This window comes from Microchirus variegatus, assembly GCF_963457635.1.
Source record: "Microchirus variegatus genome assembly, chromosome: 2".
In the NCBI taxonomy this organism is placed as follows: domain Eukaryota; kingdom Metazoa; phylum Chordata; class Actinopteri; order Pleuronectiformes; family Soleidae; genus Microchirus; species Microchirus variegatus.
Window position 1 is genome coordinate 19,416,936 of NC_139803.1, and position 22,908 is coordinate 19,439,843.

Below are 22,908 nucleotides of genomic sequence, written 5' to 3' on the forward strand. Positions count from 1 at the left end.
CCATAATTACTCGGTTACTAAATTAATCGTCAACTGATAACAGATAAGCAAAGTTTTTTAACTTGAAAGCAAAGAGGACTGATTTATAACCAAAATTGTTGTATGATTTTACTAACAAACATTAGTTTTGATTGAATTTGAAGAAATATGTTCTCTCATATATATATATATTTTTTTTTTTCAATTGCAACCTGTTCTGTTTTGATCTCTTTTTTTTGCAACTTACTGTTTTTTGCTCTCAAATCTCTTTTTTGGTTTCAAATCTATTCTATTTGATTGAATAACAAAGGAACACATTTCTCCCCATAGACTCCAGTAGGATCAGCTCACGCTCATTGAATGCAAAGGACAATGGCTCTCCCTATGATTTACGTCACAGGCGGATGCTCCTTATTTGGCCATGCCTCTGAGCGGTCACAGCATTAAAAATCATTGCTCACAGTGAAACAGTCAGAAGAAACCGACTACACTAGCGGCAGCACACAGCCAAGACGAAACATGAGAGAAATGTTAACACTCCTGCTTTTATTCCTCGGCACATACTCGGCCTCAGGTCAGTCTCTGGTTTTTGCTTTAGTCTCTGCTTTAAAATATCACGTAGCGCTGAAACTGTGTCTCTGGTTATTTTTCAACAACGTATGATGGTCAACATCCTGGTCGTTTTATACAAACGTGGTTGTCGCGTGAAATACGTGAACGTATATATACTGTAAAATATCACCAAAATATTAAATTAAAGAACTAAATAATACGAGGTCATAGATTTTTTGCGTGGCCAGACGCATAAAGATCATTGGAAGAGCGGGATCTGCCTTTGATGATAGTTTAGTGGCTTATGTTTTTTTTGTTTTTTTTAAATATATACACACTCCGTGTGTATGGATACGTTTTCCTGTGTATCGTTTACTTTTTCATTTTAATACAAGTTGCTGAGAAGGGCCTTCTACATCTGTAAAAAAAAAACATATTTAGATTAAAATTCTTTATTGCTTCGGTTGGTGCAGTAACTGAGAATAAAAAAAACAATGAAGAAAAGGTTAACAATGAAATAAATAAATAAAGGCTATATGAAGAATAATTAGGCAATATAATAAACAAACAACTATAAAATATAGTATATATATACACGTATAAAGTAAACACACGGTTGACAAGTACAATAATGTAATGTACAATAATTATATAATAAAATACACATATACTTATTTAAATAAATAGTATAAACAATTCTAATCTTGTACAATTTGCAATAAGAAACGAGAAATGAGTGAAGCTAATAAATGTTACATAATATTTGGAATATCAGTGTAGATGTAAATGCCATACAATTTGTTGTGTGTAGTAATTAAGAAAAATATAATTGGTTATAGGTAAGTCAATGAGTAATTCTGCTTAATATTTGCATTCATGCAGTTGTAACTGACAATCACCTTAACTCTTTAACATAAGATATTCTTTTAGAAACCTTAAACATCATGTAACAAATACTAAGAATACTTTATTTGCAATTAGAATAACATGCTTTATTGTTTTGTGTGTGTTAACATGTAATTGTCCTTTTACAAAAAACTGACATGTCGACTTGAGAGAACAATTGCACAACTGAGAGCAGTGTGACCTGGGTGTGCTCTGTTTGCCGACTCTGCCAACAGAAAGCAGCCATTGAAACATGAATGAATGAGTGCTGCTTTAAAATCCTTCATGCAGACAAACTTAGTGAACCACAGACTGTTGATATCAAAACAGCACTGCACCTTTTGAACACTTTCTGTGTTTGTAATCACAACAAATAAAACCACACGAGTGTGTGTGGTAGACACTGAACAACCAGTCCTTAAAAATATATGAGCAAGGGTCTTTATTAACAATGATAAGAGTAAAATGTTCTACTCATCATCACTTTCTCAACTTGAGGAAATTATGTGTCTGAACGGTTTTTGATTGTTTCTGACTCAGCTGTAAATCACACATCCAGAGGTCTGTGTTAAGTGATAAAATATGTCTGGGGATTATCATTTATTTATTAAATTGTGAATGAATGAATGAATGAATTCATTCAGTCAGTCATTTAGTCATTCATGCTCTATTGCTTATCCTGTCGAGGTTTTTGGGGGAGCCAATTCCAGCTGACACAGAGTCAAATTTTGTTTAACTTGATGTCAGAATTGTGATTTTGATTGAATAATGGTTCATTTTGCAGGCTCCTTCCCCCGAGCGCAGAATGTCACCTGGAAATCCACCAACTTCAAAACTATTTTGTCCTGGGAGCCAAAACCATCAGCTTATTACTCCTACACTGTGGAGTTCTCTGTGTAAGTACCTGTATCGATTCCTACTGTAATTAACATGTACATTCAGTACGAGAGCATTTACTTTTCTTGACTTGACTGCTGTGTGACCTTGAAGGAATGAGTCATTGCTGCACCCAGGGCATGATAAGAAGGCATTATTGATTTGGTAAAGGCTTTTACTGGAAGAGATATTTAAGGACATCAACCTGTTTGTGTGTGTGTGTGTGTGTGTGTGTGTGTGTGTGTGTGTGTGTGTGTGTTTGTGTGTGTATTAATGTGTATATATATATATATATATATATATATACATAAATGCACACACACACAATGCAATGAAAACACTTTTTTAAATAATTCAGACAGTGCCAAAGGATGAGACAGCACTAAGGAATAGAAGAAGAAAAAGAAATGGAAAAAGAGCAAAAAGTAATCAAGGTAGCACCTCTGACGATAATGTATCCAACTAATTAATATTAAAACAATGTGGTGCATTAGTATTGAGTACATCACCTGAGTATGGAAGCAAATGTGTGCCATTATCCAAATTAAAATGCATTAACAGAAATGCTTTTTCATTTTCAAAATGGAGCTGCATTTTGTGACTTAATTAAAATGATAAAGAACATGACATTTAAGATTTAATTTTGTTTTTCAAAACATCCTCCAGTAAAAAGGTAACAAAATCCAATTTGAAATGTCAAATTTGAAAATTAAAATGCATTAACCGAAATGCTTTTTCATTTTCAAAATGTAGCTGCATTTTTTGGTCATAAATAACATAAATGATCAATATTCCAAACTGCATTTTAATGTTCAACTTCTAGACTGCTTATTCTGTGCCTTAATTAAAAGACAAATCAAACAGAGAAATGCTTTTTCGTTTTCATGTTTGCCGCAAAAAGTGTCTCAAACTAGTTCGCAATACGGAGCGGTGCAGGATAGTGACGTCACTGGCCACTCCCCTTTTTCTGGCTCTGCTACACACTCACACAAACGAGTGGAGGACCATCGCGGACCGGACTTCTCTGTTAAATATTGAAATGTCAGACATTTCCCTGGTAATTGTCAGAGATTAACCCACGTTTTTAGGATTGTTAAAGTAGTTTTAACCGATCTACAGTTCAGCATTATTGTTTGGCTCGATCCTTGTGTCAGAGTTCTCAGGAGCACAGACTGTGACACAAACACACACAGCTGCAGCGTCTATGCAGCCAGTCACAATCAGCAGTGCTGTCCCTAAACACACCAGACTCCTTAGTGAGATTTTAGATGTTTCCCCCGGTAATTGTTGGAGATTAACCCACGTTTTTGGGATTGTTACGTTAGTTTTAACTGATCTACAGTTGTGTAAGACTTTTTTTCCTGTGACAGCACTCTGGTCAATCAGTCGTCTGCGCTGCTGGCCAATACTGCCGTTGGACACTCCGCCGTAAGACATCTATACCTTACATGTCTATGCTCAGCATGATTGTAAGAACAAGGGGCATGGCCAGTGACGTCACTATCCTGCGCTGCTCCGTATTGCGAACTCATTTGAATTATGAAACACTTTTTGAATTTTAATTATAATGGCACAAATTTTCTTCCATACCTGAGGCTGCTGATGCTTGTAGTAAAACCCTTGGACCATTAATTTTATTTATTCAAACTGAAACACTAGTATCCATCAATCAATCAATCAATCAATCTTTATTTGTATATGCCTGTCCTGACCTCATGTCGTTCACTGGTGTCAGCAGAACTGTAAGAGATTAAAAATCAGTTAGAGATGAGCTACATGTGGATTTATGTGCTACATCTCATGGGGATACATCAGGTAAGTGGTGAGGGTTGAGAAATCGAGGACGGGGTAGAGAAAGTACGGCTCGTGCAAAGTCTGTGTGCTCATTCTAAGTGCATGATGGGAAATTCCCCCAGCAGTCTAAGCCTATGGCAGCATAAGATAGACTATTCTAATCAGGACATACCTGATCTAGCTTCGACTATAGGCTATGTTAAAAAGGTAGGTTTTCAGTCTCACCTTAAAGGCAGAGACAGAGTCAGACTGTCTGACTGAAAGCGGAAGTTGGTTCCACAGGAGAGGAGCCTGGTAGATAAATGTTCTACCACCGATTCTACTTCTATTTATTTTAGGAATAACCAGTAGACCTGAGTTCAGGGAGCGCAGCGGTCTATTCGGTTGATATAAAGTGATTAAGTCACACGTATAAGAAGGTGCCTGATTATTCAGGGCCTTGTATGTGAGTAAAGTATTTTAAAATCTATTCTACTTTTCACTTCTTCTGGTTCCAGTCGGTATACGTGCTGCTGCATTCTGGAGATCGGTCTATAGTTAGTCAGAGTGCTCGTGTCGAGGGAAGGCTTTTTAAGTAATGCCTTAATTACTGCCATCTTAAAGGCCTTTGGGACGCAGCCGCTCAGTAAAGACATATTTATTTGATCTAGTAAGATATTACCAACTTGTGGTAGAGCCTCTTTAAGGAGTCTAGTTGGTATAGGGTCCAACTGACATGTAGTTAGTTTAGAAGAGGAGACCAGTGAGGTCAGCTCCGGGAGGCTTATAGGAGCAAAATTATTTAGTACGTGTAAAGCTGGAGCCGTGATTAAGTCTAAGCTCGCTGTACTAAACTGTGTTTTGGAGATGTTGGAGGGTAGGAGGTAGCCCTGGGCGATATATCGATTAATTCGATTTTTTTGTTCCGACGATTTTAAAAATAAAAATATCGATTATTTTCTCCTCTTACTACTTTTTTAATGTTTGCACTGGGGAAATGTTCCAGGGAACGCTCATTCGTGGCACCACCTGTGCATCTCTTCACAAACACTCACCCGGTCAGGGTTTCCCCCAGTGCATAATGCTTGTTTATTTACTTTATATACACTGTTTTTTTACACAAGCGTGCTGCCCCCGCATGTAACCGGCGAGCGTCCTCTTGTCCAGGTGCCGACTGAAACTCAAGTCACCTTATCAAATACGGCCTTATTGCGGTTATATTGTTATTGTCAATAAAGATGTTATATTTAGGAATGCACCGATAATTCAGCGGCCGAAACACTGTGAGTAAACTGTGCAACAGCAACTATTAAATGCTGGAAAGTCTCTTTGCGCAAAAGTTAAACTTATGAACTCCCCGCCACATTCACTTCACACCAGAGAACATTCTCTCTCTTTGAGCAGTTAACTAAAGAGATCGGCTCATCTGATGCATCTCTTATTCCCTTAATTGCAGAGTTGTAGGGGTAAAATTGCGTGTAGAGAAACGATCCAGTCGGATATGGAGAAGCGCACGGCGCAGGAGAGGAAGAACAGTACAGCGCAGGGGCGGTGCACAGAAATCTGTCTGCACCAGATGAGGGGACACTACCACCATTATGTCAAGATAAGGTCAAGTGTGTGTTTATGTCGATGTGTTGGTTTGTTAACCTGCTGCTTGAAGCCAATTGATTCAAGCAAAGCTTTAAAAGATGAGCCAAGACTATTATTGGCTACATCTACATGAATATTAAAATCACCTACTATGATGATTTTATCTGAACAGAGAACTAAATCAGATAAAAAAATCTGCAAATTCACTTAGAAATTCAGAGTAGGGTGAAAACCTGCTAAGCCCGGTGGTAGGACCTCTCGGGCAGCCCACGGCATTATTGTAAGACATTTATTAACAATACTTAAACGCCAACTATAGAGTCTTACAAAAAGACACACTCTTGAAATTAAATAAATAATATCAATTTTTTCACTTAAATACTAATTAAGTAATCGGCCAGTGAATCTTAAACCAAGCCATGCAATGGTAACATTTAACATTTAAAAGTAAAATAAATGGATACATAATCGTTAACTTGAAGCCATTTTTTCCGTTAAACAGAGCAAGTAAAAATCCTGTTCGTTTATTAATTCATTTATTAGTAATGTTTTGGTGCGGAGAGAACGAATATTTAATAAACCGCACTTTATTTTTCTGTTTGTTTTCGGCTCGGAGATAGTCCTAGTGTTTTATATTTTAACGAGGTTACTATGAAAGACTCCTCCTGTTTCTCCGTGACTGTCTAATGTATGGAGCCCTAGAGGCAGACACTGTGTTAATCCTAAATCTATGTTCATATAAAGCTTTATCTTTATATATAGCATAGTCTTTATCTGTAGGGGGCGACTGAACGAGTGGAAGCACAGAGAAGCGTGTTAAACTGTAACTCTGTTTCCTGGTCCCGACTGCTTTTTGTCACGTTTTGGTTCTAATAAACTTTGTCATATTTCTGGAAAGGAGGGAAGCTCCATCCAGAGTGGGATGAACACCATCCCTTCTAATAAGACCAGGTTTTCTCCAAAAACTTTGCCAATTCTGTGTGAAGCCCACGTTATTGTTAGGGCACCACCTTGACAACCAGCTGTTGAATGATAACATGCGACTATACATGTCATCACTTGTTCGGTTAGGTAGAGGTCCAGAGAAACATACGGGGTCTGACATTCTCTTGGCATATGTACACACCGACTCACCTACGATTAACCTACGATTAGCCTTAGCCAGCAGCTTCAAATGAGAAAAAAACGCACCCTCAGAAAAAGACTTTGAAGCACGGGTGATTTCTTCAGCCACAAAAAAGCTAGCTTTCACTGCCACATCGTTTTTGGTTGTGGCTTTTTGAAACACATACTGCTGCGATCACAGTCTCAATCTCAATTTCACTCGTCGCATTAAGCATATACAATGATACTTAAAGCAGCATAGACCTATTTTAACACAGATTTGTAAGACCAATTAATCACCCGCGGGCCACATAAAATGAGGTGGCGGGCTACATCTGGCCCAAGGGCCTTGAATTTGACATGTGCTGTAGATGAGGATGGCAACCAACTAGCTCAAATGTATACAGTACTATCAAAGACACTGACCCTGGTTCAAACTTGGTTCATCATCCATCTTTAATGTCTTTGTTTTATATGTTGCAGGCTTGGTGGGAACAAACAGAGGAGCCCTCACTGTATCCACTCATCTGCGAATCTGTGCGACCTGTCCAGCTATCTGACTGCCTTTAAAGCCTGCTACACAGCTGAAGTACTGTCTGAACCACTGCTGGGAGTCATCTCTGACCTTACCGAGCCCCCCTACACCAGCTCACCACAATTTTGTCCCTACCAAGATAGTAGGTTATTCTAATAATTATTTTAAAATGAAATAAACGTTTGTTACACAAACAAACAAATTCACTCTTCATTGGGGCACTGGTGTTCAGGGTTCTCCATGGGACAATATGAGTGAGCTCTGTGTTACCAGAACTCTGTCTGTAAGCTTAAAAATAGCTGCCCTGAGAACTGTCCGACACTGACCGTACACATAGTCACTTGGGGGGATAATCTATGCAGAATTGTCATTAATGAATGTATAGATTTTATTAAATCACAATTAAATTAAAACAAAATGGGCAGGTGCTCAAACTTAATAAAAGTGGTCAATTCAGTATGTCATATTTCTGATCCAGCACAGAACACAAACTCTCCACCTCTTCCTTCTCAGCTGAAATAGGCAGACCAAACTTCAAGGTGGAGGTGAGCGAAGACAAAAAGAAAACCACTCTGTACGTGACTGACCCACTCACTGCCATGTTTAAAGACGGACACCAGCTGAACATTAGAGATATCTTCTCTGACCAGCTCCAGTATAAAGTTACATATAGGAGAAACAAGAGCACTGGCAAGGTGAGCAGAAGCAAATGTAACAGTATCAACCTCAAACACACATGAGTCAGGCATTAAATACACACCTACTCCATGTTTCTGTTCTGTGTTTTCTGCAGAAAGTGTATAACTCAAAGTCCAATACAATCGAGTTGACTGACCTTGACCGAGGAGCGAGCTACTGCTTCAACATCCAGGCCTACATCCCAAGCCGTAATGTTGACAAGCAGCTGGGAGAGTTGAGCCACACACAGTGCTCCAAAGATGACAACCAATCTATCTTTGAAGGTGAGCTGTCCTGAATCTAAGTGATGCTGAGGGCAAGGAAATAATTCTGCTTCATTTATACAATATGTGAATGAATAAATTAGCAGTGTAAGGACACCATCACTGCCCTTTCTTCACTAAAATGCCTCAGATGTATGATTATGTTATAAGTTCTGTCATGCAGAGGCAGAGCATATAGAGCTTATTTCAAGTTGTTGAGTTGGTAAGGGTAGTTTTCTCCTTTAGCTGAGGCAGACAGTTAATCTGTCATTCTGTGAATACTTGCGAAACTATGCAAAGTAGTGATACATGTGTATAATTAGGATTGTAAACCAGGGGTGTGATACGGGGTGCACCGGTCAGGTGCACGTTCAGGTAAACTGTGCAGCGGTTTTAGTGCCTCTGCCACAAGTCTTCGTTTCACTCGCAGGATAGTCCGTTATTTTAGCTGACGTGCCATCGGGCGTACTGGGCAATGCCCGTTTTACGTGCCTCCCGATTGTTAAAATTAGATTTTCGTGCCGTGGCACCGGCGTCCATGCTCCATTTACCGGTTAGCTCCATTAGCTGCACAGTGGAACTGTGTACTGCTTATGTGTGCCTCTGTTTTTAAAGTTTAGCGTTACTTTAGAGACTCATTTTAGCAATCGGGAGTCACGTAAACATGACGTTACACGCGTCTTTTTCCGGTCAGTTGCCAATGACACACAATTTGTCCCCTTTAACCATGTGGCGTTCTTTTGATTTCTTGTGAGTAGAGTAACAGTAATGTAAAGTAAATATCTGTGTTGCTTTGTCCTCCACAGTGTATTCCGTCAGTGTGATCGCTGCTGCCATCTTCCTCATCCTGCTACTGATCGGGATAATCATTGCTGTCACTGTGGTGTGCTGCAAGCGCAGGAAGAAAGCTCAGAAGAGTGGGAAAGAAGGTGTTCCACTTCAGAATGTGTAGCGTCATATGACTGTAAGAATGAGCGGTACAACTGAATTGGGACAGAGTCCTGTATGGAGATTTGCAATGCATTAAGTCAGTTAAACTTTCCACTGTCAGACACTGGAATCCTCTCTGCCTTTAGTTTCTGTGAAACTGACACTGAATATGTTGAACATATTTGATTCTTTGTGTCACTTCATGCTGCAAAGAGAGAGATGTGAGATGTGAACACTCCTGCTGTACACAGTTATCATACTGAAGCTGTAATATTCCATTCCTTGTGTTATTTAATAACTGTAGAAAACACTACCCATTGATCTTATTTATTACATTTCTCTGTGTCCCTTCTAACTTGAAATCCCTGTCACAATGAGCATTTTTTTAAGAAACTGCTGAAAGCAGCAAATTATGGGAAAGCAAAATGTTGTATATATTTTTGTACATGATGCTTAATTTATTGTGTCTAATGGAGATTAAGATGTTTGTATATGATGCTGTTGTTAGCTGTTTTATACATCAGATTGTTGTAGATCATTTTATGACTTCAACTGTTCAAAATAAATATTTTCAAGAATTTACAAACAATTCATGAACTAATACCTTGTGAAATATATGTAATATATTATAGCGTGAATTGAAAACATCTGTTCACAATGAGTTTTCATGATTTGTTACAAATACAGTGTATATGCATTTTTAAAATGTATTACATCCACACAAAACATTTTAATTGTTAAGTTTACATACAGTAGTTTTGTAGTATTAATCAGTTGAGGTGTTATTAACTTTTATGTCAAGTCAGTTATCAGTGTCATACAAGCAAGTGGACAATAACGACAACAATTGCCATAAAAAAGTGCAAATAATACAGATAAAATACAGCACACGGCAATAATATTATGCATACATGTATCAAATAATTACAGTGGGGCAAAAAAGTATTTGGTCAGCCACCGATTGTGCAAGTTCTCCCACTTAAAATGATGACAGAGGTCTGTAATTTTAAGGAATTTATTTGTAAATTATGGTGGAAAATAAGTATTTGGTCAATAACAAATGTTCAACTCAATATCACGCAAGATCTCATCCTGTGGGGTCAAAATGATCATGGGAACAGTGAGCAAAAATCCCCAAACTACACGGGGGACCTGGTGAATGACCTGTAGAGAGCTGGGACCAAAGTAACAAAGGTTACCATCAGTAACACACTCCGCCGACAGGGAATCAAACCCTGCAGAGCCAGACGTGTCCTCGTGCTTAAGCCAGTGCATGTCCAGGCCCGTCTGAAGTTTGCCAGAGAGCATATGGATGATCCGAAAGAGGATTGGTAGAATGTCATGTGGTCAGATGAAACCAAAATACAACTTTTTGGTACAAACTCAACTCGTCGTGTTTGGAGGAAGACGAATGCTGAGTTGCATCCCAAGAACACCATACCTACTGTGAAGCATGGGGGTGGAAACATCATGCTTTGGGGCTGTTTTTCTGCAAAGGGGACAGGACGACTGATCCGTGTTAAGGAAAGAAAGAATGGGGCCATGTATCGTGAGATTTTGAGCCAAAACCTCCTTCCATCAGTGAGAGCATTGAAGATGAAACATGGATGGATCTTCCAGCATGACAATGATCCCAAACACACCGCCCGGGCAATGAAGGAGTGGCTCCGTTAGAAGCATGTCGAAGTCCTGGAGTGACCTTCCAAGTCTCCAGACCTCAACCCCATAGAAAATCTGTGGAGGGAGTTTAAAGTCCGTGTTGCCCGCCGACAGCCTCAGAACATCAGCTCTAGAGAAGATCTGCGTGGAGGAATGGGCCAAAATACCAGCTACAGTGTGTGCAAACCTGCTGAAGACCTACATCAAATGCTTGACCTCTGTCATTGCCAACTAAGGTTATATTACAAAGCATTCAGTTGCACTTTTGTTATTGACCAAATACTTATTTTCCACCATAACTTACAAATAAATTCTTTAAAAGTCCTACAATGTGATTTCCAGGACTTTTTTTTCACATTCTGTCTCTCACATTTGAAGTGTTCCTATGATGAAAATTACAGACCTTTGTCATCATTTTAAGTGGGAGAACTTGCACAATCGGTGGCTGACCAAATACTTTTTTGCCCCACTGTATGTAAGCATGGTAAAAACATTTGAAGTTAGTGTTTCATGTGTGGATTAGGTTAGGTTATAGGTAAAAAAAAAAAACTATGTCCACAATGTGGAAAATTGTCTCACATAATAAACAAATTAATTATGAAGCAAAACAACTATTTAAAAAAGACAGTAAACACTGTAGAACCCGGAGCTCAATTACAGACAATTAGACAAGATATGATTTAAGTATTTAACAAGTTAATTACACTTCATACAACAAATTTCTTTGAGACTGAGACAGTGGTTAAGAGCTTTCCTTTGTGTCTGAGCTGCTTCTTTTTGCTATATTTATTTTTTTTGTAATTCACTTTTTTTAATGACATTTTTGCATTTAACATCTATTAGACAATGCACCATAAAGAAAATAAAAGTAGACACAGGTAAGCCTCCTCCACATGCCTCCATCTCCATTGTTCATATAGTACCATGACAATGTCCCCTTCATCCTAGTTAAGCTCTATATTCATATATGGCCCCCAAATATATTTCAAAAATCACCATGTTTGTTGTTCACTTTAAAGAGCAACTGCTCATAATTGACTGTCTTGCTTACCTCTGTCCACCATTCAGTAAAACTTTTTACTTGGCCGATATTTGTTCAATGGACATTATCTACCGCTTTACCCTCCACCAGGGGGTGCTGTGCCTATCTCAGCTGACATTGGGCGATAGGCGGGGGACACCCTGGATAGTTCGCCAGTCCATCTCATGGCCACATATAGAGACAAACAACTATTCACTCACACACTCACACCTACAGTCAATTTAGAGTGACCAATTCACCTAATCCCCATATCGCATGTTTTTGGACTGTGGGAGGAAGCTGGAGAACCCGGAGAAAACCCACACACAAACGGGGAGAACATGCAAACCCTCTGTCTTCTTGCTGCAAAGGCAAGAGTGCTAATCACTACACCAACGTGGGCCCCCATGACTTCCGAAAGCTATATTTATTTTTTATGATATTTATGTAAATGGACAAAATGGAACCTCTGGTTTCCAGAGTGTTCAGAGGTAGAGGGCTATAGGGGTATATGACTGTACTGTCTGCACACAGATGGTACTGAGACAATTTGAAATTATCACAGATGATTAAAAGGTAAGAAGAGTAAGGATTCCAAATATAAGCCTTGATGAACACCCTTCATTACAGCAACAACAACAATATAGACATGCCCTTATAGTGGACAGATATGAGCACAATTCTATATAGGTGTAAATGAGCTCATATTTTCCATATGCATACACAATAATGCACATCTTCTGTCCGCAGTGTTACAATCTATTTTTTGGTATTTCTGCCAGGAATGCACATTTCCCATTTGTCTGCAGGAAATTGACTGTCATCTTTTGCTCAGTGACCTGGAAGTAAGCCACAGCTCCTACTGAATGATTGACAGGACTGGAGTAGATCTGCCAGGAAGAAGGAACACTGTCCATGTGAGTGGTGACAGGGTCACTGACAACGCCACTCCCACTGACAACATATGAGCTCCCATCATCCTCTCTGATAAACTGTGGAAGGAGGAGAGACAAACAGCATTACAGGCATCAACAGTGGCAAGAAAAAGTCAGTGCCTCTGGAATTTCCCCCCAAAAATTGGGAAAATGCAAAGTAAAAATTAAAGCTATCCTCTTTAATAAAGTTTATAGTTATCAGAGCAAGTGAACTCTGAAGCTTTTGCTGGAGTACACCCATTGCTATGGGCGGGTCATAAGGGGCCGGCCCGCACCCAGAAATGCTTGTGCCCCCCCTCCACACTTGAGGCACAGATCTCTTAAAAAATATATTTTTTATTTGCATTTTATATCATTATATATATATATATATATTTTATAGCAAATGTTGTGTTGATACAGATTGCATTCTGTATCATTAAAACATTAAAAATATAAATAAACAATGTGTGATTTTGTTTGATTGATAGGAATCTTCACTGCAACAGAAAGTTAGGCTACGTACGTAGGAAAAAATGGAACCACTGGTTTCCAGAGGTAGAGGGCACAGGGGAATATGACTGTACCGTCTGCACACAGATGGTACTAAGACAATTTGAAATGATCACAGATGATAAAAAGTAGGAAGAGTAAGGATTCCAAATCTGAGCCTTGATGAACACCCTTCGTTACAGCAACAACAATAACTATAGACATGCCCTTACAGAGGACAGATATGAGGACAGTTCTATATAGGAGTAGATGAGCTCATATGTATTTTATATTTTACATTTTTATTTTATATTATCATAATAGCAAATGTTGTGTTGATACATACTAATATTGCATTCTGTATCATTAAAACATTAAAAATATAAATAAACAATGTGTGATTTTATTTGATTGATGATTGATTGAATCTACACTGCAACAGAAAGTTGCAACAGAAAGTAGCGCAGCCTCCGTCAACAACGTAGTCACTCAACAGTTAGGGGCAGGCACATTTTTGAAAGTGAAGCTGGATGACTTTTCGTGGGCTTACCATTTCATTTCTAGTTCAACACGGATATTCATTTCTCGTATTCGTATCTCATGCGCCATACAATATTTAAAAAAAACCTTCCAACTCATTCTGTTCCTCAACTGGTCCACAGTGTTCTCACCAAGTTTAAAGGTGATCGCTCAAAAAATAGATAGATTTTGGTGTAAAAAAGCCAAAAACGCCCAAAGATGGCTGATCAATTTAAGATGGCAGCCTTCCTGTTGTGTTTGGATCATGGTCATAATGTCATTTTTTCTTCGTCCTTCGTCTTCGTGCCTGAACGATAATTGTGGTGGTCAGGGTGAATTTGGACAGGGGGCACCATGCTTATTGGCCCCTCCCACTTCCAATTTTGAATTTTGGGGTATGTTCAGGCCCTCAAAAATGCGATTAATTTGGCGGAATGATAAGAACTAGCACTGCAAGCGGCATTAACGGGTTCGAGCTTGAAGCACACAAGTCGTCATGCAAAGTTAGAGGGCACTTCCTGTTGAAAATTAAATATTTTCACATAGATGTCTTCAAGGCCGGTCTGTTATCAATCTGAGCAAGTTTGGTTTAAATTGGTCCAGGATTTGCAAAGTTATAACAATTTGCTTTTTTGTCGCAAAAAACGGACTTTGAGTGGTTGCCGTGGCAACACCGTTAAACAATTCATCAACATATTGTACATGCATCATCTACCATGTGTTTTGAGTGGTGTCAGTCATTTTGAGTGTGATACGATGATATCTGTAAAAGTTGTCAGGGTTCCCAAAATCTTTTTTACATGTATGTTGTCTGCCACCACCAGTAGGTGCTGTTTTTTAAAATTGACCGTTTCTTCATAGTCTTCTTCAGCAACTACCCATCATCACTCACAGCAAGTTTGGTTTGGAACGGACCTTTCATTGTAAAGTTTCGTTGTCTGCGGCAGGAAGAATGGGTTCGTTGGCCCTGGCACATGAGTGCTCAGTCCCTTATAATCTGAGGGATAACAATAGGTTCCTCGCACTTTGTGCCAGGAACCGTTGACCATGGCACATTCGTGTTCGGATCCTAATAAAAAGAATAACTACGCACCTCGTGCTCGAACCCTAATAATAATAATAACTCCTTCTGTTTCAATAGGGTTCTACGCACCTCAGAGTTTTCTGCAGTGTTTCCCTTCGAGGAAAGTGGAGTTAATAAATGATGATGGCGTAGCTTGTTACTACACCAGTGTAGTAACAAACATTTATTTTAAAGTGGCACACATGAAAAAAGAAACGCACAACATTTAGCCACGTATAGGCAGTGACATAATAATAGATTAAAAAAAAATGCAACGTGCAAAAAAATGACAAAGTGACCAAGAACGCGAACAAAATGCAAAACGTGCAAACCAATTTAAGATAGACCAAGCATAAAAAAGTCACTAATACAAAAAACCAACAAAAATGCAAAATGTGTAAATTACTAGAACATTAATACAATAACAATCAAATGGAACAAGTATGCAAAAATGTGCAAATAATAAATGCTAAGAAAAAAACTAAAGAACTATTTACATTACAAGTAGTGCTTCATTATTATTATTATATGTTGCCATTTAAAATGTCAACTGGCTCACTTTTGTAGTGCTGAGGCTACACCTTCTCTGTGAAAGGATTTGCCCTGTTTTAGAAAAGATCCTTTCTGAGGGCACGGAGGTGGCAGCAATTCAGTGTCCAGCACTCATGCAACGTAGCCGGTTGATTCTCCTACAGATCCACTCATGACAACGCAGCCGGCTGATTCGCATTACTTGAATGACTCAAGAGCTCTGTTTCCGGCTCTGCAGGAAGTTCAGATCCACTCATGACAACATAGCTGGCTGATTTGCGCAAGTCGCGACTCGACTGACTCAAGAGTTGACTTGTGTAGTTGTGGTTGCCTATGAAATTGTAAGTTATACAGCTTTTGGCAGCTAAGATGGCTAGGACTAGTAGCTAATGTTGCAAGATGTTTGTGTGTGGCGCTGTTTATCATTTTAAATTAAATTGTAGTAGGACTCAACTGATCCGGGTTAATGATGCTAGAGAGTAGCAACTCATTGGTTAATTTAAAGACACGGGTGAAAGATCCGATTGAGTCAGGACTCAACCAGCTCTAGCCATGTCCAGTGAAGCACTACGCACAGAAAACTATTTTACTGCTCTGTGGGATCTCTGTGCCACGGCCAACTTGAGCTTGGTTGAACTTGTTTCTGTACATGTGACACCTACTGCACATCTGTCCATCCTGGGAGAGGGAGCCCTCCGCTCTCGCTCTTCCTGAGGTTTCTCCCATTTTTTCCCTGTACAAGGGTTTTTGAGGAGTTTTTCCTCACTCCATGTGAGGGTCTAAGAATAGATGGTGTCATTTGCTGTACAGACTGCAAAGCCCCTTGAGGAGTGATTGAGATGACAGATTTTGCTGACCTAAGCTCCTCAGACAGGGCGTTCCATAGCTGTGGAGCTTTGACCGAAAATGCCAGATTCCCTTCAGTGAACAGATGGGTATGAAGGTGCAACACAATGTATTGCTTTAAAAGCAATTAGTAAATCTAAAAAAAAGTCTACATTTGACAAAATTCAGAGCCAAATATCACACTACGTTGGGATCTTCTTTTTCTGCCACAAAGGCAAGGGATGTAACACTTATTAGTTGTATTTATAAATCTAGAATTCTTGAGGATAGGTAGCTGATATAAGGATCCTGTTTTTATCACCTGATGGATTTTATATTATGATATTCTATATCAGTGAGCATACAGTACATACCTGTTGATTGTGGTCATGGCCACTCAGGTACACAGTGACTTTGTATTTCTTGAGCAGAGGCCTTAGTCTTTTGACCAGACAAGATGTTGGTCCATGATTTCCGATTGACCACACAGGATAATGACCAGCCACCACGACATAGTCTGACCTGACAGTCATCAAGTAAAAGACAAAACAATAATTACAAACGTAACATAACACATAAGAAAATATATACATACTTTGTCTTGTGCATATACACCACATACAGTTTAAAGTAACTGTCCCTTGAAGGTTCTCCACACTATACTATGAAGGTTGTCAACCACTAGTATACAACAGAGATCAGCATGAACAGCACCAAATGTTAACAAACACCAGAATATGTCAGACGTACATGTGACAACTGAACAACCAAGATGACAACTGATCTGCCCTATATTCATTTATTTCCCTCTAGCATTACTATGTCATATGGCAGCGAGAAAACGGATCACTGTCATGCTAGAATGGAATAGAATAGAAGAGAATAGAATAGAGGGGAAATTGTTTTAACACATGGTTCTCGACCGGAAAAAGGTGGCTTGCTCCCTCCGGGTCAGTGGAGAGATCCTGCCTCAGGTGGAGGAGTTTAAGTATCTTGGGGTCTTGTTCACGAGTGAGGGAAGGATGGAGCGTGAGATTGACAGGCGGATCGGTGCAGCGGCCGCAGTAATGCGGTCGTTGTATCGGTCCGTTGTGGTGAAGAAGGAGCTGAGCCGAAAGGCAAAGCTCTCGATTTACCGGTCAATCTACGTTCCTACCCTCACCTATGGTCATGAGCTTTGGGTTATGACCGAAAGAACAAGATCCCGGATACAAGCGGCTGAAATGAGTTTTCTCCGCAGGGTGGCGGAGCGCTCCCTTAGAGATAGGGTGAGGAGCTCTGTCACCCGGGAGGAGCTCGGAGTAGAGCCGCTGCTCCTCCACATCGAGAGGAGCCAGCTGAGGTGGCTCGGGCATCTGAATCGGATGCCCCCTGGACGCCTCCCTCGGGAGGTGCTCCGGGCATGTCCCACCGGGAGGAGACCCAGAGGAAGACCCAGGACACGCTGGAGTGACTACGTCACCCGGCTGGCCTGGGAACGCCTTGGGGTCCCCCCGGAAGAGCTGGAGGAAGTGTCCTGCGAGAGGGAGGTCTGGGCGTCCCTTCTCAGACTGCTGCCCCCGCGACCCGGCCCCGGATAAGCGGTGGAAAATGGATGGATGGATGGATGTTTTAACACAGCAGCCACATACGATACAAAAATAAATTCAACATAAAATTTACAAATGTACAAGGAAATAGTGCAATAAATGAAAGAATGACCCATAAGTTCAGGCACAGTGGCATAAAGGAGAGACTAATGTAGTCTGACTAATACTAATCTCATGAAGAGACATTGTAAATCTGACTCTGCTTCATTTTCACAACTGCACAGAGAGTTGTCGTAAATCCTGATGGCTGATGGCAGGAATGACTTCATGAATCTGTCCTTATCCATGATGGAAAGAAGTTTGTTCAGCATCCAATGATGGAGTGGTCAGCGATCAGTTTGTTGAGTTTGTTTTAACAGCTACAATGCTGCTGGTAGACTGGTAAAATAACTCCAACATCAAAGGATCGCAGCCTCCCACAGCTCCGTGGCGAAAATTATGTGCGAAACCACACAAAAACACATTGCATTGCATTGCTTTTCGTAGCTTTCAGTATAAATCTTTCATGAGAATAGGCTGATATGGAAGGGGGAAGGGGGATAGCACAGTTCTCTGTGGGGCTCCTACATCACTAACCACTACATCAGACAAACCACGACCCAGTCGGACAAACTGTGGTCGATGGCATTATCCACTCCCACATTGGGTTGACAATATGTTTCAAAGGGATTATAATTTGTAAAAATATGATATGTTTTACATTATATCGTGAAAATGTTATTGTATAAATGTGATAAATTTCAGAACGGGTTTTTTTAAGGAATATGGCTCATTTACAGGAATTTTGGTTTTTAGATTTAGATTTGATTTCTGTTGAGGCATTGTGACTTTCTACTGTTTTTGAGCACAGGATTTAATTGTGTTTGTAACAATAGTATTGTAGAGGTGTTTGTTTCCACAGGGTAGGACACAGATGCCTGGTTCTGGTACTATTTTGTCGTTATTCAAGGCTTCTTCTCTATTTCATTGTTGATGCATTGATTATTTTCTTGATCAATACTGATCAGTACTCATCAGTACTGGATTGGTCCGTAAAATGTCAGAAAATGTTGAAAAATGTTGATCTTGGTTTCCCAAACCCGGAAATTATGGTTATTCTTGAATTTTCTTATTTTGTCAACAATCCAAAATCATTCAGTTTTAAGGATTTATTTGTCGTTGCAGCCCTAATTGATTCACAACTTCTCTATGGCATCTGGTCTTAGCTTGAACATAAATAAGTGTGAATTGTTAGCTTAAGACTTGTGTTGAGTGTTAATTTTTCAAAAAGCTGAAGGAATATAATAATAAATCCCAAACCATTCACATACGCTGATTTTCTGTCCTCTGTTTTATTTTATTTTTACTTTCTATTGTATAGGGTTTGTTCAAATTATGTGTTTCAATGTTTGTTTTTATGTAAAGCACATTGAGTTATGTATTAAATGTGGTATACAAATAAAGATATCTATGGTGTGTTGTAATTATCTTTATTAGACATAATTTGTGACATCAACACAAATAAACATTTCATGAGTTGTCTGACTACAGTAAACATGGAGACAAGGTGGCTCACCTGCTGCTGCTGGCTAGTTTGGACATGATCCAGTTCCACTGCTGGTCTGCTGCTTGTTGGTCTTCTGCTCCAGAAGGTTGGGTTTGTTCATAGGTGTTTCCACATAGCACCACTGTATCAATCATCAGGATACTCACTGACACATTTGTATGTGGGACAGTGAAGTGGAGGTCATAATAGAGAGCAGGATAATTCCTACACACACAAAAGCGGTCGTCATTAGAGATGAAATGAGTACAGGAGTCCTGAATGAAAAATTATATTTCCCCCACGATCTTTGTGTTAGTTACTTTTTCATCTGTAGCTTTAGGAATGTGAAACTTTTTCAGACAAAAACATATATTTTTACAGGTTAAAAAAAGATCCAGGCCTGGGGAAATATTTGAAGCATAAGAGTGTGAAAATGAGATCAAATTATATACAAGCTGCAGTCAGCAGGCTCTTAATATTTGATTGGTAAGTCTCATCTGAAGCTCATTGTCCTCTCCCTCAGAACATTACATTTATATTATATTATTTGTTACATTAGAGTGGAATACAAAATGCATGTAATCACTTGTTTATTTTATTAAAACTAGACTAACAGTTATGTTACATGTTGATGGGGTTGTAAATATTTATTTTCAAACCATGTTGCTACAGTTCACTTACCATCGGTTGGAAATATTAGAGTAAGCCATCTGAGCTGAGATGTTCCCCTTGTGGTCATGGTTTCCTCCGACCAAGTACCATGGGATGGGCAGCACAGAGGGCTGAAAGACCTTTTCAAATGTGTGCTGTGCAAAAGAAACCACACTGTAAACGGTATATAAGCAGCAGGAAATAAACACAAGATTTAACGTGGTATTTCATTTGACTTAATTGGAGGTTTTTTCGGTAATCGCAAGAAAAAATAGGTTTGAACAGACAATCAGGTACAGACAAACAGAGCCAACATTAAAGTGCCAACATTATATATGTATACAAAACTGTGAATTAAATAGGATTGAAAGGTGCCAAATTGTGTCATAGCAAGTTTCTAAAGATGTGTTTTCTAGTGACCTTAAAAAATCAAATGGAATCAGGCTGTACAGCTTTAGGTAAAGGTAATTATAGTTAACGGAATCTAACAAAATAACAAAAACATTTTTTTTTTGTAAATTGATTTCATACATAATTATTTTGGGGTAATATGAAGTGTATTTATTTTTCACTGCTGACAATTTTGAAAGATTTTATTTGAGACAGCCCTTTCATTCATTCATTCATAATAAAATGTTAAAATATTTTTTAAGTGTCCATCACTCCGTCAAGGGACAACAGAGACTGCAAGGACTGCGATTGGTCCTCAGGACAGGCCGAGCGAAGCTGCTCTGTGTCGGCCACAGTGCGCACCGAGCGCCCACAGAGGCGGAGCCGATCACCGCCGACAACGTCGCTGCCAAACTATAAATACGTCACATCATATGTCATATACATATACATCATATGTTAATACACACACCACATGTTTAGACTCTAAATTTCTCAATTTCTCGCTTCAAATTATCTTAAAACTGCGTTCCGTGAAAAAGAAAAGTGAGAAACAACAACAGTCTTTCGCTTTCGGACGCCATTGCTCACTGTAGCCAAAAGAAAAAAATCAGTGCTTTACAATAAAATAGATGCAAAGATTAAAAGAAAAATATCAATAAGATTAATAAGTAAAACATAAGAGACAGTACAAGTGGGAAGTGAACCAAATAATCTAGGCATTTTTGGAATATAAAAAACACATTCAGATGGAGCCTGAAGTAGAGAGCTGTTCATCAAATGTCACTGCTCCAGATTTAGATTTGAACTCACCAGAACACAAAGTACACAGCAGACCTGTCTCACTCCCTCTATGTGTTTGCTGTTAGTTCATACCTTAAAGCGAGAGTCCTCCACATTCTTCACACCACTGAAGTAGAAGTGATCTCCCAGACTGAGGATAAAGTCTAATCCTTCAGTGTGAGCCAGTGTGTCCACCTCTGCAGCAACAGCCTTCTCATGTTGAGTGTAGTACGGAGGGAGAGGGAGGCCACCCCAGTCAGCCAGCACAGCAAAACGCAGAGCAGCTGATGAAAAAAAAAAAAAAAGGGTTCTGTGACCAGTACATTTAATCATCCTGTTAAGATAGTTCAATCTGTCTCACGTAAACATGCAATGGAATGTTGTAGTTTGTGGAATGTTGAAATTTTTAAAAGTTGGGAAATCCTGCTAAAACAGAGATGGTCAGAAGTTTATTCACACAGTGGTCACTTCTTCTCTGTCTATTGAAGAACAGAACAAGACATTTATAAAATCCATGACTTCATGACATTTCATAGATCAAGCTATACTGTATGAATGCAGTGTATGGTTAAAATGTCAGTGTCAAACAGTCAGTGAACCCGAGGTGAACATGACTCATCATGTTTCCTTAGTGTAGTGCAGTACCTTGTTGTAGGCTTTGCAGAGGAAAGTAACAGAGCAGCAACAGTGTGAGCTCCAGCCTCAGTTCCATGGCTGATCTAAACTGAAACATAATTTACAGCTGTTCACTTCCTGAATCACACCAGGCAAGAAAAACAAGGTTTCCTGTTATCAGCACGTCAGAGAGCGTGACTCATTGATTTCACTTGTCTCTACTCGTGATGGTGCTTTATGGGAAATATAATGACAGTCGGGAAGAACATGAAAGTGGAAGGTATACAGATATATACAGATGACATAGTGCTCTTTAAGTCTTTGTATTCACAGGATAGAGCACGTGTCAAACTCAAGGCCCGGGGCCAGATGTGGCGTGTGTTAAAATAGGTCTATGCTGCTTTAAGGCCATAAACTACATTTCCCATAATGCATGGCATTTTCCTTGTTTATGATGAACTCCAGTGACTGTAGGTGCGTCATCAGTGTGGTTGCGTGGGCACTGACTTGTTGACCTGAGTCTGCCAGGAACAACAGATCATCCAGGTGGTCGACGATTTGTATGCTCTTACTTCTGACCAGTGACAGCGCTGCCTCCAGTCACTTACTGCGGCCAAGCCAGCCGTGGTTCGCGTTAACTTGTTCAAATCAGCCGCATGTTTTTTTGTAGTGCACAAATTGAAGTCTATAGCCATGGACTAAGGACCCACAATCAATCGCTACACCATGCACGTTCGCCAGTAGGCTTCTGTTTCTCTCATGCAACCTGTAAAGCATCACAATGTGGTACAATAGTGCCCCCTACTTGCAAGCTGGAGTACCGGTGTCCTGCATAATTACTGGCATGACAACAGTTAGCACAAGACTCAGCGTTAGGGAACTTTTGTTTACCCCATTGGCAGATTCAAGAAAAGGAAAATGTTTAATCAATTTAGCTGGGCTGTTTTTGCAGTGTGTAAGGTATGCTTTGCATATAGTCAACAGCTGTACATGCAATCATGCAATAATGTCTTATATTTTAATCTGCACAGGTTACATCTCCCTAAACACTGTAACTGTGAGACCAGGTTGGTAAATTCAAAACACAACTCCAGATTAATAATTTCAGCTGCCAGTCAAGAGTGTGTATGTGCATTCATTCACAACCCACTTCCCTGTGAGTC

At 39.5% G+C, this 22,908-nt stretch overlaps 2 protein-coding genes across 3 annotated transcripts; one reads left to right on the forward strand and one right to left on the reverse strand.

The window, feature by feature from the left end:
* Nucleotides 1-465: 465 nt before the first annotated feature.
* Nucleotides 466-9,530, forward strand: f3a (coagulation factor III, tissue factor a). Of its 2 annotated transcripts, none has more exons than XM_083904920.1 (6): nucleotides 466-553; nucleotides 2,201-2,312; nucleotides 7,246-7,439; nucleotides 7,811-7,992; nucleotides 8,091-8,259; nucleotides 9,045-9,530. In XM_083904920.1, exons 1-6 carry the CDS (start codon nucleotides 499-501, stop codon nucleotides 9,188-9,190), a joined length of 858 nt encoding a protein of 285 aa, XP_083761046.1. In that variant the 5' UTR covers nucleotides 466-498; the 3' UTR covers nucleotides 9,191-9,530. The 2 variants fall into 2 exon arrangements, with proteins under 2 accessions (XP_083761046.1, XP_083761047.1); XM_083904921.1 differs by lacking the exon at nucleotides 466-553 and adding an exon at nucleotides 5,522-5,676 and having other exon boundaries at nucleotides 2,231-2,312.
* A 2,119-nt stretch (nucleotides 9,531-11,649) lies between these two features.
* On the reverse strand, nucleotides 11,650-21,842 carry LOC310940494 (tartrate-resistant acid phosphatase type 5-like; the record flags this gene model as incomplete). The annotated part of the gene is made up of 6 exons (XM_083905471.1): nucleotides 11,650-12,840; nucleotides 16,567-16,714; nucleotides 19,337-19,531; nucleotides 19,988-20,112; nucleotides 21,224-21,414; nucleotides 21,776-21,842. The coding sequence occupies 6 exons, from the start codon at nucleotides 21,840-21,842 to the stop codon at nucleotides 12,601-12,603; spliced, it is 966 nt and encodes a 321-aa protein (XP_083761597.1). The 3' UTR covers nucleotides 11,650-12,600.
* Nucleotides 21,843-22,908: the final 1,066 nt, after the last annotated feature.